The 19197-nt window shown below is 45.6% G+C and overlaps 2 protein-coding genes and 1 non-coding gene across 8 annotated transcripts in view; 2 read left to right on the top strand and 1 right to left on the bottom strand.

The window, feature by feature from the left end:
• The window catches only part of LOC115766836 (probable Ras GTPase-activating protein), an 81913-nt gene extending 72507 nt beyond the window's left edge, over positions 1–9406 (top strand). For 3 of the 6 annotated variants that reach the window (XM_030710879.1, XM_030710878.1, XM_030710875.1), the window contains 5 exons: positions 3020–3140; positions 3202–3329; positions 4213–7785; positions 8532–8850; positions 8929–9406. In XM_030710879.1, the coding sequence (XP_030566739.1) occupies positions 3020–3140; positions 3202–3329; positions 4213–7785; positions 8532–8850; positions 8929–9175 (4388 nt within the window). In that variant the 3' untranslated portion in view covers positions 9176–9406. Of the gene's footprint in view, positions 1–3019; positions 3141–3201; positions 3330–4212; positions 7786–8531; positions 8851–8913 lie in introns of all 6 variants that reach the window. The other 3 variants (XM_030710877.1, XM_030710876.1, XM_030710873.1) reach the window with 1 other exon arrangement.
• A 1059-nt stretch (positions 9407–10465) lies between these two features.
• On the top strand, positions 10466–13648 carry LOC115766817. The gene is made up of 2 exons (XM_030710853.1): positions 10466–11036; positions 13438–13648. The coding sequence occupies exons 1-2, from the start codon at positions 10651–10653 to the stop codon at positions 13646–13648; spliced, it is 597 nt and encodes a 198-aa protein (XP_030566713.1). The 5' UTR covers positions 10466–10650.
• A 791-nt stretch (positions 13649–14439) lies between these two features.
• On the bottom strand, positions 14440–14511 carry Trnag-ucc. The gene has a single exon. It is a non-coding gene; the product is annotated as a tRNA-Gly (tRNA).
• Positions 14512–19197: the final 4686 nt, after the last annotated feature.

Below are 19197 nucleotides of genomic sequence, written 5' to 3'. Positions count from 1 at the left end.
CAACATGCATGTTAAACTAACATAGCAGACTTAGGTTAGTAACAGAGCCTGTTATGCCTCTTTTTTAAAGGCTTGACATAGACAGTGTGTATGTTAAACTAACATAACAGACTTATGTTAGTAACAGAGTCTGAAAGGCTTGACATAGATGCGTCTGCAGAAATATTTAAGCAAAGTCATAAAACATTTAAATAACTTTAAATGAGGTATGAGAAAATTAATGCACAAAGAAATGTTAGAGTGTGTATGTTAAACTAACATAACAGACTTATGTTAGTAACAGAACGTTAGTTATGTAAAGGCTCTAAGTCAGTGCAAACATAACATATTCTATTTGTTTTATTGCATCTTTAGAGACTCAAGCTTAAGCTAAATAAGCTCTAGAGTCTTTCCATCGCTTAGTCTGTCGTTAGATGACATCATGCACGAGTCGCTTGGATGGAAATTACTGATAATAATGATAACTATGCGGCATTAACTACTTGCAACAGCCACTTCCTTTGCAATTATGCCGCAATGCCCGCCTCTGGCTCGGGCTGGGATCTATTACAATCATAATCAAGCTGTGCGCCGTTCTCAAGTATTCATTAAGCCAACCTCACTTGTAAACATAACCATTTGTGCGCTTTTGTGGGGTGTGCCGTGTGTGTGTGTGTGTCTGTCGGTCGTCTCTTTACATGGGCATTGGGCATGGTCTTGTGTGTTGTGGGCGTGGCGTGTGGGCGTTGGGTGCGTTATAAAAATCATAATCATAATCTGCGCCATTTTTGTAAGTGGAGCTATAGCTGCCTCTTCTTCTGCCTCCTCCTCCTCCTCCTCTGCTTCTTCTTCTTCTTCTTCTTCTTCTTTGTGGTCTTCTTCGCCCTGCTTCCTCTTCATTGTGTGGCTTTTGTGTGATTTGTTTGTGGGCAGCGCCCATTTGGGGCCGCCGGCCAAGAGTGGAAGATGTTCTCAACGGGTTTTTTGATCTCGTATAGAAATTCTTTTCATAAATAGAAGGCAAACACAACAAAAAAACATGACACAATTTTCAGACTTGTGTATACCCTGTAATTGTTAAAGGCTGTATAGAGGGTATTTCATTGCATGAATATAGATGAGAGGCAGGCGTTATGGAGCCTAGAAACAGGCATCGAGCTCGGGGAATCAAAGAGCTATAGCCTTGATTTTTCGGATATGTACCCACTGGAGGGTTATCTTTTTGCCTTAAAAGTTATATAATAATCGCACTAAAAACCGATGAGTTATTTGAGAGTATTCACTTTTGATCTGTTGCTAAATGAACCGTACAGGGTATCTGTCAGTCGTGACTGTTGCTGTTGTGGTTTTCTGTTGGGCTTCTTTCCTTTTGATGACAAATCGCAGTGTTTACATCTCTGGGCAACTGGAAATGAATCAACGTTGCGGAAGAGTTGCCCCCAAAAGGCGCAGCTCATCAAAAATGAATAAATCAAAGGTGGAGATGTTGGGGCAGCGCGGTCAGCGCACAAAAATGATGTTTGCTTTTGCCTGATGAGTCACACACACACGCACGCACACACACACGCACACAGAGGCAGACAGAAAAGGGCCCAAACAGCTTGGCTAGCTGGGTGGGCTGACAAGGTCGTTTCCATGTCTTTACATCTCTTGAGTTTCTTTTGTGAGGGCGGCCACAAGCCGTAGATAAAGCAGAAGAAGAAGCAGCAGCAGTAGAAGAAGAAGAGCGGCCAACAGCTAAACCAGTTTTTCCCTAGCCACAACGAAAGAAGCCTCGTTTACCTTTTTCGGGGCAGTTTGATGAATCATGAATCATGGACAATGAGTACCTGACCAAGCAGCCGCCGTTGCCGCAGTCAGCCTTTTGCAGTGGGCGTGGCAGCACCGGGGCAGGTGATATGCAACAGCAGCAGCTGCTGCTGCCACTTGGTCCTCCTTTTGGCCTCTGTTCGGCGGCCAAACCGGTTGCGCTATGCGGGTTCCTCCTCCACGCTGTCTCTCGGCTTGTCTGCGCTCAATTGTGCCGTCAACCGAATTGAAACAAAGCACAAGCGGATTCCTGCCAAAGTGGCCGCAGATTAGGATACAAATATCCCAAATACAAGAGACACGTAATACCCGAAACGAAAATCCAAAAGTTTTTTAACACAAAAATGCCAAAATTCATTAAAAAAAAAAAAGAACACTGCACAAAATGAAAAAATAAAAACGTCATTTTAATTAAAAGTAATCAGCACGATTCGGAGACAGGTTTATAGACAAGTTTGTTATTTTTTTTTCATTCTTAATGCTGATGATTTAATCGGGAATAAACCAAAAAAAACAACAACCATATAAATACTTGAACAATTAGTTGCTGAAATAAAAGCTGATATCATATTTTTATGTGCAATAAAATGCATGTTTTCAGATTAATGAAATATGTAAAACCTATCGATAACCCACGATCGATAGGTGCATTAATGTACCCATAGAAACCTAGAATAAGTTAATAAATGTCAGCAGTAAAATGCCATTTTGTCCCGATTTTGCTTCATGTAATGTTCCATAAGTTAACACATATCGATAACTTATCGATATCATATAATCAAATTTGAATACAAAACCACATCGATATATTAAAGCCAGAAAGTATCGTTATCGATATCGTTATTAGTCTCAAGTCCCCATAAGGGAATTAGGAGTGTGCCTATAAGCATATATGAACACGTAGAAGCCTGCAAATAAGTTGATAAATGTCAGCTGAAAAATGTCATTTGGTCACGATCTTAATTCATATAATGCTGGACATTGATACATATCGATAACTTATCGATGACATATAATCGAATTTGAAAACAAATCGAAAATATGTTTTTCTTTGATTAACTGTCTTGTTTCCGTTTTCGATTACTATGTCGATTTATTGGAGCAAAAAATAAACGGATAAACCGATAGCTTATCGGAATCGATATTGATATAAGTCACAAATATGCCCATATTGAAATTTAAGAATTTTAATAATATAATAATATCAGCATTTCCTCTTGCTTTCGTATAGATACTTCATATGAGAAGGCCTGTCGCCGCGGTTCGGCGCCCACAACGCCCATTCTGGGCAGTAAACAGCATCAGCCGGAGCACAATGCCGCCTCCCGCTTTACCAATTTCTTCTCCAAGAGGTGAGTGCACAAAGAACTGAGCGCCCAAACAGATTCAAACAGCTTTGATTTTCGATTATAGATCAAATCCCCTCAAGCGTACAAAGTCGGTGACCAAATTGGAGCGCACCAAGCGCGGATCGGGTGGACTGCGCGGCTCGCGCTCCCACGAGAGTCTACTCTCCAGTCATGCAGTCATGTCCACTATTGGTAAGTATCATATCTTTTGAGGCCTATTATAGAAAGGATCTATCTACCTAATCGTTACTCGTTGTACTCTCTTCTTACTAGTTACTCGTTACACGTTATAAACTCATTCAGACTTTTTCGTTACTCTTCCAACTAACTTATACTAACTACTCGTTTAATCGTTTACGCACTTCTCGTGAAACGATTTCTTTTTCATTTGCTTAATCGTTAACTTCGTTTTATTGTTTACACATTACATTAACTTGTTTATTAGGCAACTCCTACTAACTAGTTGTTTGTAAGTAAATCACTCGTTGGTAATAAAACTTACTTGTTGTTCATTTTCGTTACTCTTCGAACATATTTGATGCTCATTTCTACTCGTTTTCGTGAAATGAGCTCTGCTTTGTTCGACTTACTCGTTATTTTAAACATTCAATTTACTCGTTAATCAGTGAGCGTTTTTGCTCAAAAGTTATTTGTAACTGACGAGTAAATCGCTCGTTACTAGTCAAACTTACTCGTTACTTATAAGACTCAATTAAGTTTATCGTTTCTCCTGAGACGAACATTCATTCATTTGACTTGTTTTAAAAATGTATTCAGTTGCTTACTCGGCTTAAATTAAAACAACTCGTTAATTAACTGCTTGATCTATTTTTTAACATCAAATTCACTTTAACTTACTCGTCAGTCCTTTCGCTTGCTAGTTACTACTCGTTACTGACAAGATTAACTCGTTACTCGTCATTCGTTGAGCTCACTCGTTACTTCTTAAAATTATCCGTTAAGTTTTGCTCCTGCTGGTCTGCTGAACTCGTTACTTGTTGAACCTACTTGATACTTGTGTAACTTATTCATCATTCGCTGAACTTACTCGCTACTTTTTTTCTACTCGCCGCAGATTTGTCATGCACCGGCGCTGTGGGCGTTGCGCCCGTACACCAATCGGTGCTGGGCCGCCGGCACTGTTTCCAGGTGCGCGGCGGGCCGCGTGGCGAGCGATACTATTCGTGCGGCTCACGCCAGGAGCGAGATCTCTGGATCTACTCGCTGCGCAAATCGATAGCACCGAATGCGGAGCACACTCGCCGCACAGACAACTCGCTGAAGCTATGGGTGTACGAGGCAAAGAACTTGCCCGCCAAAAAGAAATACTTCTGCGAGCTGCAGCTGGACAAGACGCTCTACGGCCGGACGAGCGTCAAGCTGCAAACGGATCTGTTGTTCTGGGGCGAATACTTTGATTTTCCGGACATACCCGAGATCAATGTGATCACCGTCAATGTTTTTCGTGAGGTCGACAAGAAGAAGAAGCGCGACAAATACCAATTTGTTGGCTCCGTGAAAATACCCGTGCACGAGGTGACCTCACGGCTGATCTGCGAGGACTGGTATCCGATACTGAGCGACAAGGCCGGCGACAGTCTCGGCCGCACCGCGCTGGGCAAGGACAAGGAGCGGGAGTTGCTGCCAACGCTGCGCATCAAGTGCCGCTTCCAGAGCACCGACATCCTGCCCATCAACATCTATGGCAACTTCCTGGCCTACCTCAAGGAGAACTATAAGCGCGTCTGCGAAACGCTCGAGCCGGTGATCGGGGTCAAGGCCAAGGAGGATATTGGCCAGGCTTTAGTCCTGCTCATGCATGCCCAGGGCCTGGCCGGCGCCTTTCTCACCGACGTTGTTGCGCTCGATCTGCTGCGCGTCGGCGATCAGAGGTTGACCTTTCGCGGCAACTCGCTGGCCACCAAGAGCATGGAGGCCTTCCTCAAGCTGACGGGCGAGCAGTATCTGCAGGATACGCTCTCGGCGCCGATCAACGAGCTGATACAATCGGAGCGCGACTGCGAGGTCGATCCGACCAAGACGAGCGGCTCCTCGGCCGGCTCGCTGCAGCGCCAGCAGGCGGCATTGCGCGGCGCTGTGCGCAGCGCCTGGCAATGCATTTACGAATCGCATAAACACTTTCCGCCGCAGCTGCGCGCCTGCTTCGCCACGTTCCGGGAGCGACTGCAGCAGCTGGGCCGCCAGGATATGGCCGACAATCTGATCTCGGCGAGCATATTCCTGCGCTTCCTCTGCCCGGCGATCCTGTCGCCGTCCCTGTTCAACATTACCAGCGAGCTGCCGTCTGTGCGTGCCACACGCAACCTGACGCTGGTGGCCAAGACCCTCCAGACGCTGGCCAATTTCACACGCTTCCAGGGCAAGGAAAACTTTATGGAGTTCCTCAACGATTTCCTCGAGCAGGAGGCGTCGCGCATGCAGCAATTCCTCGAGTATATATCGACGCGTCCGGAGCACGCGACACCCGACTCCATTCTCGACTGGGCCGGTTACATTGATCAGGGCAAACAGCTGTCCATATTGCACAGCCTGCTCAGCGAGAGTCTGGCCAAGCTGCCGGAGGCGCGCCAGCACGAACTGGATCCGCTGCAGCACATACTGGACGACATTAGCCGCGCCAAGGAGCTGTCCGGCGGACCTGCGCTCGCCTCCGGCTACCTGCCGACGGTCATGTCCACGCACTCCATTGCCAGCGAGAACCAGGAGAATCGCCAGCCCGATGCCGGCTGCAGCATGGTCGGCGCCACCAGCTCCAGCCACTCGCAGCAGCAGCAGCAGCAACAACAGTTGCAGCAGCAGCAACAGCAGGCGCAGCTGGCACAGCCGCAGCATGCGGTGGTCAGCAAGCCGCTGCCCGCGGAGCGCGGCATTATGCGTGGCGTGCTCACGCCCAGCGCGCTCGAGAAGAACATATTCCGCTACAATGATCCCACGGTGAATGTGCGTCTCCAGCAACAGCAACAATTGGAGCAGCAGCAGCAGCAGCTGCTGTCAAACTCACAGAGCTCGATTGCAAATGCCGGTGGCTACATGAGCTCACCTGTGCTGCAGCACGCCCAGTCGCAGAGCTCGATGGCATCCTCCTCGCTGAACGGCAGCAACAGCAACTTGCTGATGCAGCCGCATCCCGCCCAGCACCAGTCGCATTGCCCGCCGGCACCGCAAACGAGCGCCGCCAGCACCATGGAGCGCTTGGATCGGCTGGGCCATACCTATCAGTATGTGGTCAATCACAATGGCAATGCCGCCGACTATGACAGCTCTACGGGCAGCTCAAGGGCGCGCACCTTGCCGCGCAACAACAACAACAACTGCAACAACAACAACAACAACAACAACAATTGCAACAATAGCAATCAGAGCGGCAGCTACGACGACATGCCCGGCGAATTCATACAAATCTCTGGCCTGGACACCAGCAGCGCCTTCGTGCGCAAATCACCAACGCCGCTGCTCAAAGCGAGCGCCGCCGCATCAGCCGGAGCTGGAGCCGGAGCTGGGTCACGTGGCCAGCGCATTAATCGTCACAATCTGAACCTAAATCTGGGCATACCAGATCACTCAGGCCACAGCAATTATGCGCGTGGGCCGCTCAATCCCAACTCGAACATGCCCAAGAATCTGGAGGATCTCGACGATCTGTTCAAGTACGCCGAGGAGCAGGAGGTCATCATCGAACCGCAACCAACTGGCAGCCATGTCCACGGCCATGCCCATGGACATGGCCATGGTCAGGCTCATGGTCACAACAAGCAACAGCTGTCGGCCAAGAGCAGCCACTGCAGCTCCGGCTACCAGAGCATCTCCACCAATCCCTCGCCCGCACAGTCCTCCAGTCCCGTGGAGAGCCAGCTCCAGCCGCAGCAGCCGCAACAGCAGCAACAGCAGCAGCAGCAGCTGTCGCTTAAGATGAGCGCACCGCTGGCCTTTAAGAATCCCTCGTACCAGCTGCAGAGCTGCACCAACAACAGCGGCGGCATGCCCAATGCGTCCGGGCGTGGCCCGGCTACGCCGCAGCCGGGCGCATTTGGCGGGCGTGTCAAGCCGCTGGGCGCTGGTCTTGTGGCGGCACGCGCCGCCTTTCTGAACAGCGGCGGCACCTTGGATGCGGCCACCCTGACACCGAGCTCCTCGGACGAGCAGCTGTCGGCGGACAACTATTATAGCTATGCCGCGGCAGCGGCTGCCGGCGCCAATGTGGCCAACAAGCTGGAGGCGCAGCGCTCCCTCAGCGGCGGCAGCAGCTCCTCCAACTCCAATTCTGGCAAGCCGCACGCCTACGGTCGGCTCAATGGCGGTGGTCCGCTCAAGCGCGAGGATGTCTACGGCAGCGCCAGCGGCATAGGTGTCGCCTATGCCATGTCCGCGCCTCATCATCACCAGCAGCAGCCACAGCAGCAGCCGCATCATCACCATCATCATCCCCTTCCCCACCAGCAGCAGCAGCAGCACCAACAACAACAACAACATCAGCAGCAGCAGCTGCCGCAGCAGCAGCAGGAACACAAGCAATACGCAAGCAGCGGCGGCGCCAGCAGCGCAGCCACCTCCTCGACGGCGGTGGCCCAGCGACGCCTCAGCCTGGACTCGGCGCGAACGCTTTCCGACAGCAGCACCGACACGGAAGGTGAGTACAGCCAAAAAAAAAAATCTGGTTAAAGGCACGTTTTGCCATGCTCATGGCAAAATTTGTCCATATGGATAATATATTACCCAGCCTATAAGTTCGTCAAATCGATTGTTTTACGCAACAAAATATCTAGATTTTGAGTCAGATGTTCAAAAATACCTTCAAAGTTGGCGGTTTACTTTATATGCCAGTTAGATAAGGCGCATGTCAACGATTGTCATGCAGATGAATTACAGCCAAAACAAAGTGCCTTCTAATTATTTGCCATGCAAGTTAAATGTGCTATTTTCATCAATCAAATTAAGCGCATTGCAATTTTTACAAGGAAGATAAAGTCCTGGTCCATTTATATTGTAGCCAGACAGATTAGTTTAACGCGATTTGTGCCAGGCAGATTAAATGCATGGCAATCTCTTGTAAGGAAATGAGATCAGACAAACCAAGTTTGTGCAAATTTTTTAGTCAGGCTCATAAAGTGCATGTCAAATTTGACAAGGTAGTTAGGGTGCACTCCAATGTTTTGCCAGGCAGATCAAGTGCATGGCAAAGTTTACAAGGTAGATAGAATGTTTATCCAGGCACATAACGTACATTTCAGACTTTGGCGAACATCTGAAACGAAATAGAATTGTAAAGTGTCTGTTAAATTTGCAATGAACATGAAAAAAGAGTCCGTTAACTTCATATTTAAACGCCTTTCAAAGCAATTACCTAAATGTGCTGTCTTCCTTCCTCACGACCAGGTCACTGCGCTCAGCTGCAGGAGGGCAAACGACGTCGCCAGCTGCGCAGCAGCAATAACAGCGGCGGCGCTGGCGGCGGTTCGGAGTCGTCGGGCCTGTGCAAGGGCTACGATCAGAATGGCGAAATCCAGTTGCTGCAGGAGACGCTGGACACGCTGCGCCACACTCTGGACCGTGACGAGGCCGAGCTGCGCGATTCCAGCGATGAGCTGTTCGCGCTGCAGCGACCAGGCTGCGCCGGCGGCGGCAGCGGCGGTGGCAATGGCGTCAACAATCTGAGCCAGCAGTCGGAGTCGACCATGCGCAGCATTATTGACAGGTGAGTGGGGCCCCAACGCCCGTGTGTTGTCCCCTCGCTCGCACCAGCCCCAACTAATATCAGGCAAAACCTTTGCAGGCTCATCACCATGGAGGAGGAGCTGCGCCGCGAGCAGCTTAAAATGTCCCTGGCGCTGTCCCACAAGCAGCGCGTCATCGAGGAGCAGGGCCAGCAGATCGCGGCGCTAGACGCCGCCAACAGTCGGCTGCTGAGCGCCCTGACAGCGCTGCGTCAGCGCTATGAGACGCAGCAGCAGCATCAGCAGCAGCAGCAGCATCAGCAGCAGCAGCAGCAGCAAGCACCAAAGAACCAGAAGCCACAGTGAGCGGTTGGAGCGGAGCCGGCGGAAGCAGGCGCGACAAAAGCGGCAAGCGGTCAGGGTTGAGGTCGCATGTAGATTAGCTACAGCCTGCACCCAGCACATGGACACACACTCACACACACACCCACACACACATAGAAGTTGAAGCTGCCGCCGTTGTCGTCGTGTAATTTTTTTTCGTCAGATTAAGATACATTTTTGTTTAAAGACCTTTTTTTTTTGCGCCAATTTTTTTTTATTGCTATGCTATATAAATTATACTACATGTTTAATATAATACATACATATATATATGTATGCATATACATAAATAATACATACATATTATACATAATTTCTCAAGCTATGTTTAAACAAACTGATGTAAAACGAAAACGCAACTGTTGCTGCAGCAGCGGCAACGGCAGAAGATTGTAAAAGTTAAAATAAAATCAAACAAGAGAAGCAGATAACAGGACGAAGAAGTGTGCAGAACAAGTTAAGTTAATGAATAAAATTATAACCAAAGTTAGACAAATTTCGTTGTACATATTCATTTGTTTATGGGACAAGTCGGGGAAAATACGAAAACGAACCGTGCATTTCTGGAATATCTCGGATCAGGTTATGGAACGATAGAGCTTTCTGAACTGTTAGGGATCATCGATTCCTAAATTTAGCCTTAGTTTGACAAGAATTAGAAGGAACTCCATCACACAGCGAGTCGAGTGATAGGCGATTGATTTGTAACAACAGAAGATGGGCTGGGATCTAGGATCCGTTGCCTAAAAACCTGGTAAGAATATCATTAGCAGCAATACCCACGCTTATCATCTGAAATTTCTTGCGGGTATCTCAGCCTAGTGTCTTTCAAGTGGCGCCATCTACAGTCCCACTGAGAACATGTTAATTATTTGTGTTCGCTCAAAAGTAGGCAATGGAAAGTGTAAGTAACTGTGCGCTACTGGCTCCATCTGCTGTAATCCAACTGCTACTACACATGTGTCATACTAAACGCGCTTGGCTAGCGGCATCTACAGCTCATTTCTGTAGCTAAGCGGCCGCTTAACGACCAACAGATGACGGCACGTGCACCGTTTTAATGATTGGCCCAGAATGGGATTAGCCGATTGTGTGTGCGGAGTGCAGAGCATTACGCAACAATAAAAACTGTCACCAAACAAGCAACAGACAAATCTGTGATGTGACCTAAGCCAACAGGCCATAAAAACGAGCCGCCGCCGCCGCCGCTTCAATGAGCTGAAATTCCAAGGGTTTTCCAGAGCTGTGCGCCATTCATAAAAATCTGGTTCGTCGGCCGCATTGCGCACATGTGTTGTCAATTACCTAAACGCCCGTTAGGGTGCACAGGTAGCATCCGTCGCCAGGTAGACGGTGGGATTTTCCGATCAATTGTTCAATGAACGCAACATAAAACCGGCCGAATGCTGCCCAAAGACATTTAGAAGCCAAGCCAACGTCAGCCAGTCAAGTCCAGCATGTTCACGTCCAGAAGCTCAGCAAACGCCGCACCGCGCACCATTTGCATCACCTGCATCATTCTGCTGCTCGCGCTGGGCGCCGCCGCCGGCCACGTGCTCCGGGAGCGACTGACGCTGCCCCAACAGGTGCGCATCTGGCAGTGTCGCCAGCGCTGCTATCAGCAGACGCTGGTGCAGCCGGTGTCGCCGGCACTGTGCCACGCCCGGCCGGATTGCTATATGTGCCACGACTATTGCCGCGTTCTGGTCGTCGCCGAATGGAGCCTGGCCAGATCCATGTGTGCGGATCGCATCTTCTGCAGCCGCGGCTGTCGCACCGCCTGCCAGTACCATCAGCTGCACACGGCCAATGCGGCGCCATTTGCCAATGCCCTCAGCAAGGCGTGAGGCAAGCGCACGGGTGGGCCAACGCGGGGGCGGGTTCGGGGGTGATTGTGGGAGGGGCAGAGTAGCTTGTATATAAATTAAAATAGCAACTAAGCTCTAGATAATATGATCAATAAACTAAATGTAAAAGCCAAAAAAAACAAAAAGAACACTTTTCAATATGTTGCCGCATGTTGCACAAACAGAACCAGAAATTGGCCAGGCTGTTGCCACAGCAGCTGTTGCCGCCGCCGCCGCCGCCGCCGCCGCCGCCTCGCTTTATTAATCAGCAGCATTGACCCTGCCGCAAAAGTTATTGCAACACAAATAAAAAGTGGTATACAAAATAAAGACATTAAATTAAAAAAAAAACAACAAAAATGCTGCTCGCGCATAGAAAAGCACGCAACAGGTGGCCGGCTGCGGCAGCGACTGCGGCAGCGGCAGCGGCAGCGACGTCGCCAGCTCCTGATCAGTTTGTGGCGCAGACTTTGGGCCGGATATTGGCTTTGCGTATTTATTTATTTTGTTCGCTTCTCTTACTTTTCGGGCCAACATATGGCGCTCTTGGCCAAGCTCTTGAGACGCGCCCCCCCCCTAACCCCGTACCCCTTACCCCTTTCCCCTTCCGCCGCTCGATGCCAGCGCAGCGATAAGGCCAACGATGCCCGGCTAACGGTTCGCACACATCGCCAGCTCGCTCCGTTATAGACATTTGAATCTCCACGCATATTGTTTGCCTTAACACCTAATTACATAATTGGCGCTCCCCCCGCGGCGTGCTCGCCCCCCCCCCCCCCCCCCCCCCCCCTGCCGTCGGCCTGTCACATAAAGCAGCGGCGAGCGCATAAAAGCCGAGCAATGATCGTAAAAAAATCGATTTGAAGTCCATAAAAATCATATCAATACAAATTTTTATATGCCATCCACATTTTAAAAGATGTCTCGTTTTGGTTAACCAAACGATGGTAGAAGGGGAGGAAGAGGGTGGGGGGGGGGAGCGGGGACAGTCAACAAAAGCGACATAAAACAAGCTAAGAAAAAATATAAATGAAATTTATATACAAATAACTATATACACTATGCAGCAAAGTTGCGAACCGTTTATGAGATGAAACGGTTCAAATTTACTTGAAGCCAAGTTATTAACCTTAATTTGAACCATTTTGATGGTTCAAACTTAGCCGCAAAGCACACTTCAATTTGGCTACAACTGTTGCCCGTATCTAAACATCTCATAGAGAGAAGAAAGTCAGGGTCAAGAATCGAAGCTCGAGGCATATATAGCTTAAAGCTTATTCGAAATATATCTGTTCTATAGATCTGTAGAAGTCAAGTGCGATAGAAGCATAACCCTAAGAATCCAACTTATATATCTATAAAAGCACACAATATATTATCTAATGAATATCGCACTGATGAATATGAATCTAATGACAATATAGTTCAATATTAATACTATTATAGTTACTATCATTATTAATCATTTTCGAATTTTTAATGTTATTAACCGATAAATATTTAATGAAATAGATAAGACAGATACTAAATCTAATTACGGATGCTTTAAGACTTCAAGACAATCTAGGATAGATGGGAAAACTTGGATTGGGTTACCTTGAAGCGCTCCTCGCAGCTGAGATTGCTTAAATATCTATATATCTATATGGTAATATATATTTTCGAAAGTGATTTGTGGTCTATCGACTAAGAAAGTGCTGTGACCGAGTCGAGGTTAGAGCATGAGGCCAAAGAAAAGCATTCGAAATGAAAAGCTAAGCTGCATTTTTGAAAGCAAATTAAAAGCAACGACAAATGGCCGCTAAAGAAATGACAAATAAATTTCCCATTGGGCAACAGGTGCTTGACAGAGGCTCTACGTACATTTCCCAGCATGTCCGGACTGTCCCCCCCTCTCTCCCCTCACTCTCTCTTTGTCTCGCTCTGGCTCTTTGTCTGTGCGAAGAATTGAATAGTTTCCCGATGATGCAATAAATTCACAGATAAAATTTTTATTTACGATTAGCTGGCAAAGTTATGCAGCAGGGTTGGTGGTGGTAAGGACCAGGGGGGGGGGTGGGTGGGTGGTTGTGGTGATGTTGGTCAGTTGGCGGGCATTGTTCAGGTGTCATATGGACATGGAGACAGACTGTCTAGGCGCGTTCTGGGCCGGGCTTACAGTTGGCATCAGTTTTATTGAAATAGTTTGCGTTGCGGGCGTGCGGATCACGACTCGCTCACGAGTCGCGGCTGCGATATATATTAATTAATTATAAAGCCGGGCTGCGACCAGAGAGAGCGAGGAAGAGGGAAGAGAGAAAGGAGAGGGGGACAGCTGGACAGCCGGCTGCTCATAACGTGCACGAAGGTGAGAAATCAATTTTCAGTATCTCGCTTTGTGCTTAATACTTTTTCCAGTGAAATGCGCCGCTGTGCGACGTGGAGCTGCACAGCGCCCGGGGCCATCCAGGCAGGCAGAAACCCAGCCAGGCCAGAAGCCCAGGCGAAGGCTGAGCTGAGCCACAGTCCAAGCTCCGTTGTCGTCAGGCCTCAGAGTCAGAGACAGCCACAACTGGAGACGGACTGTGTACTGTGGCTGGGCCTGGGCTTGGGCAGCCCCGGCACGTAAATTAGGATAACAACGTGAAACATAATTATTACTTTGGACAGATATGGCAACCTCGACTGCGCCTGCGCCTGCGCCGGGTCCTGCGCCAGTCGCTTGACTAGCTGACCGAATCTGAATACCCTCTAAAAAGCATGTACTATATACTAAATGCTTGAAATGCAAATTATCTAAAATATTCGACTAACTTAAGCTCAAATTTCTAAGTTGGATTTCATTTGAAACAAAGTCTGTTGATGGCAGATCTATCTATCTATCTTTATATCTATCTATCTATTCCTTATAATAATGTATAAAATCTTATAATCAAATCTGGCCTTAGTCCCTGACAAGGCCTTTAAAAGTTGAATAAATATATAAATTGTATTAAATTTGACAATTTTAATTATTATATTTTTTTAATTTAATTTTAATTTTTAAGTTTCTTTTAAGTTGATGTTAAACATTTTTTCATTTGAAATAACTTTTCGCTTGTTAAAATTTATTTAAATTGAATTTTGATTTTTATTTAATTTTAAGTTAAATAATTGTCAAATTTATTACTAATTTCTGGCCTTTAAAAGTAAACCGAATAAAATATTCGCATATCTATTTTAATGAAATTTTAATAAAGTTAATTGCATTTTGACATATGTAAATAATATGCTAATATTTGTTTGAATCGCAGTTGTTAATTCAGTTGACTTTTTATTTTTACTTTATTAATTAGGGCACAATATGCCATATTGCATCCACGAAATTTGATTAAATTTATTTTGTTTAAGAAAAATACAAAATTGCATTAAAATAGAACGTGCGTCGGCCGGGAATCGAACCCGGATCAACTGCTTGGAAGGCAACTATGCTGACCATTACACCACCGACGCCACCTGGCGGCAAGTAGATTAACACGACATATATTTACAGCAGGCACTTGGCAGAGCTTGCGCTATGCAAAAAACAATTCTATGTATGCATATAAGGAAATAAATGAAACAAATAATAATTTTTAAATAAATATAAATAATTTTTGTTGAATTTAAAGCTAATTTAAAGAATATTGGCTAAAACAATATTTTATTCTTATTAGACCAATAATGCCAATACGAATCAGGCATACAGGGTATGTTTAAGTCGTGCTCTCCTCTTTTGCCGCATTTTTCGTTGTTTATTTTGCTTTTTTGTGGCCCAAATAAATGTATTAAAGTTGGTTAACGCCTTCATTTTTGCTTCGAACTGGCTGCGAGCCGCTGTTCGGGCCGGGTTCAAGCCTCCAAGTAGGTGTAATAAAAAATATGAATTGTTGTTGTTTGAAGCCTCAACAACAACAAGATGAGGCTGAGGCACTCGAGCAGCAGCCAAAAATTATTCAGCGCATTTTACGAGCTGAGGCTGAAGTCGAATCGGATTTGGGTTTGGGATTCAGTTTCGGAATCCGTGTGAACAGCAAATTGGCAGCCGAAATGTGTGAATATGAGTGTGAATAACTGGCGAATGGGCAATCGAAATGCGTCGCAATGAGTGTTAAAGAACCGGCAATTGAATAAGATGAGTGCATGCCGTTAAACGGAATGAATATGAATGAATGAGTGTATGCAAACATAATTACATGGTACCGAATGAGTGTTAATGGGTGTGCATTCATGAGTGTATTCATGATTGCAAATTCAATTGAGTGAATGTGCACTTACATGTTTATGGTTGCATGCATTCATGAGTATATTCATGAGTAGTTGATAGACGCTTTAAAAACTAATGAGCATATTAACTTATGAGTATATTCATGAGTGTATGTGACGATTCAAAAGTGTTTTTAAATTACATTATTAAATTACATTCATGAATACATTCATTTAATACATGCACAATTATATTCATATTTGAACCGACTGCTGCTTATATTCATATTTGTATTCACAAATGCATTCATGGCTTGCACTCACATCAGTTTTTCATTTATTTTCGAATGCATGAGTATATTCATGGGTGTATACTTCATTAAATTATGCCACTGTTTCATTTGAGTGCATTCATGATTGTATTCATGAGTGTATTCATGAGTGTTGAATTATAACATTATTTTTGAATAAGCTTTAAATTGATTCAATTGCATTAAAAATAAATAACCCAAGGTGTCAATTGGCATTTGATCCTTGGTCTCATCAGGTAATTAACGGACGCCGCGCCGTTGCATAGGAGGTGGGAGAGGGGGTAGGTAGGGTAATGCCCACCCGCTGTTGCAGCCTGGACGAAGGAAATGCCACAAAATTGAAAATGCAAAACGAAATTGGCAACTGGCAACTGGCAACTGGCAACTGGCAGCAAACGGAGTGGAGAGCGGAAATGTTGGCCGTGCGTAATGAAGACGTTAAGCTGAAGCTGGAACTGAGACTGGGGAACTCTCATGCTAAGGACTGCGACTGCGAATGGGACTGGGACTTCGACTGGGACTGGTACTTCGACTGGGACTGGGACTGAGGCTGGCAGGCATGCGTCGCTGCTGTTGCCGCAGTTGCCGACTGCGTAACTCTTTTGCGGCGGCTCGTTTTGGTTCCGCTTGCATGTTAACTGAAAATTCGTATGAAGGCGAGAAATTAATGAATCATTCACACCTGCATGACGGATTGTCGGCATTACTCTCCCGACATTGCTCTGGCTCCATTTTGAACGAACCAACCGAACCAACTGGAGGGGGCGCGACGCTCCTGACGCTTCTGCCACAAGGAGTTGCCTTCTAATTTATTTGCCTGATGTGTGTATTACATTTGTGGCCCCGACCCCGGCTGTATCCAGTCGCAGTCCCACTCGCACTCGCACTCGCACTCGCAGTCGCAGTTGCAGTCGCAAACGGTGACCGTTCTTGTCCCGATTCCGGACGCGTTGCATTTCGTAAATTGCCTCTCGGCTATGCAGGTCGAGGCACTCAAGACGGTGGTTGACGGTGCCTGCCTGATGATGCGTTCAGCAGAAAGTATCTTTCAGATACAGTTGTTGGCTCGCACAATGGCCGAAATTCGTTTGAGCCGCAGCGAAAATCCAATTCATTGTTGCACGCCACGCACGTGGTGCAATGTTGCCTGCTGGCCCTTAACACCTGAGTACCCGAGCACCTTAACCTCAATCTCATTAATTATTAATGACAGACACTTCTTGTTCTTGCTCGCGCCAGAGCTGGTGCTCACTCTCAACGATCGATACTATCGATCAACAGCTAATCAGTTGTTGTTCAGCAAACAAATCTCGGTTAAAACAAGCTAAATTTGCCTTACAAATATCGATAGCTATCGATAACAAACTCGATAACATATCTCAGTTAAAAGCAACATCGATATATGCAACAAATATTTATGTTTAGCAACAAGATCTTCATGAACTGCTTACAAATCGAAGCTATCGATATATCGATAACACACGTTAGCTTAGCTTTTGCCAAGAAATCTTCAGCTTTTTATCGCGCCCTCTAATGTCAACAGCTGCAAACTTTCTCTTGCAGCAAACATAGTTGCATTTATCGATAAGTCGCTTCGATTGCACTTAGCGGTAATTGATATCGATAGTTGTTCGAACACTTATCGAATCGCTTGCTCGATAGTTTAGCCAAGCTTTGCCCATGGTCGAACCGTGATCCAGCTTGGGGCTCAGGTCCATTGCGTGCTGCGTGTGAACTTGATGGATGCACTGCCTCCGCTCCGCCTTCTGCTGCGCCTTCTGTTGCGCCTGCCGCTCGCCGAGCTGCCACCACACACTCCCAGCCACAACGCTCACCACACGCAGCCGCCGGGCACTTTGCTGGAAATTAAAATGCATACTCAAATTCGCATTCGCGTTCGCATTTGTTTGCGCCTTTGCGCATTCACTAAAAATCCAACTATAGCTGCCACATTTCGTTCCCGTTGCCGCTGCAAGCTTTGCGGTCCCCCTTTTGCTTGCAACAACTCGGTGTCAAAAGTCAGAGACATGCAATTTGGCATTTTTCACCGGAATATAATATAAATAAGTAGTTGGTTCTTATGTCAATATAACTGAATACCAAACTATCCTCATCGCGATTTTTTCGAGTTTTTAGAAAGTACACACTCTCTCTTTCCTCCTTCATCTCTCTCTATCTCTATCTCCCTCTCGCTCTTAACTCTATACTGCCAGAAGTTTCTCAAATTAATCCCTCTTTATTATGCCCATCTTCCAATTTGTGAAGGCATTTAATTATGTTTAACTTCTTTTTCTTTGAATATATCCTTACCCACACACATATTTTTAAGAAATTAATTATCTCTTTTTAAATTCGATCACAGAGTGTAAAGAGTATATGACGAGTTAATACATACATACATACATACATACATACATGCATACATACACACATACATACATACACACATACATACATACATACATACATACATACATACATACATACATACATACATACATACATACATACATACATACATACATACATACATTACATACATACATACATACATACATACATACATACATACATACATACATACATACATACATACATACATACATACATACATACATACATACCTACATACATACCTACATACATACCTACATACATACCTACATACATACCTACATACATACCTACATACATACCTACATACATACCTACATACATACCTACATACATACCTGCATTCATACCTACGCCTCCTGCTTCCTGCTCCGGCTTCCAACGTTGCAGCCGCCTGCGCCTAATTCATACGTGAAGCCTGCAAGCCTTACTAACATTTTTGAGAATCGAGGAGGAGGGCAGCTTTAATAAATATATTTTCTTATTTAAATTTGCCGCGCAATAAGACAAATTGTTCTGATATTGGTATAGAAGACAATTTACATGCATACATATATTTATATATACGCACATACATACATACATACACACACACACACATTCACACACATATGCACACACATACGTAATTACATACACACATTTCAATTCAATCAATTTGGCATCTGAATCTGGCATCATTATTCCTAGTTTATAATATATGAGCAGTCTATGTTATATATATCTATATTTTGGGTATAAAGAGTATATAAAGATTTGGGATTTTTAAAGCTCACGGGCATTATAAATCGGAAGAAAATGATATCGTTCACAGTTTTGGAACTTCAGTTGATTGTTGGCGACATAGATTCTTCTACTCCCTCCAGACCTAAAAGGAACTATCATCATTTATTCTTATACTTTCTTCTTTTCGCGTGTTGTGCGAAGATTACAATAGATTGTTACATGTTTTCTCCATTCAACTTTCTCTAGTCCCTTCGGGAACTCTCTGACCATTCCCAGCTATGAGTAGGGGTTAAGCTGGCCGGAGAGCATATACATTTTTGCCAGCGGCTCGGTGATTTCCCATCACCATCTCTTTACCCTATTAACCTAATGTTCTATATACTATTACAAATATGTTCACTTTTCTTTAATACATTTTTCTATTATTTTTGATTTTTACTAAACAATATTTTCTCTACTAACAATTAGCTTCTTGGCTGTGAAAAGGGGCTTAGCTGGCCGGATACAAATTCTGATAAGGCTT

The sequence above is a fragment of the Drosophila novamexicana genome, unplaced genomic scaffold, assembly GCF_003285875.2.
Source record: "Drosophila novamexicana strain 15010-1031.04,08,12 unplaced genomic scaffold, DnovRS2.1 tig00001270-arrow-arrow-pilon, whole genome shotgun sequence".
NCBI lineage: Eukaryota > Metazoa > Arthropoda > Insecta > Diptera > Drosophilidae > Drosophila > Drosophila novamexicana.
The sequence above is the reverse complement of the archived record's forward strand: the minus strand, read 5'-3'. Positions and strand labels throughout refer to the sequence as shown.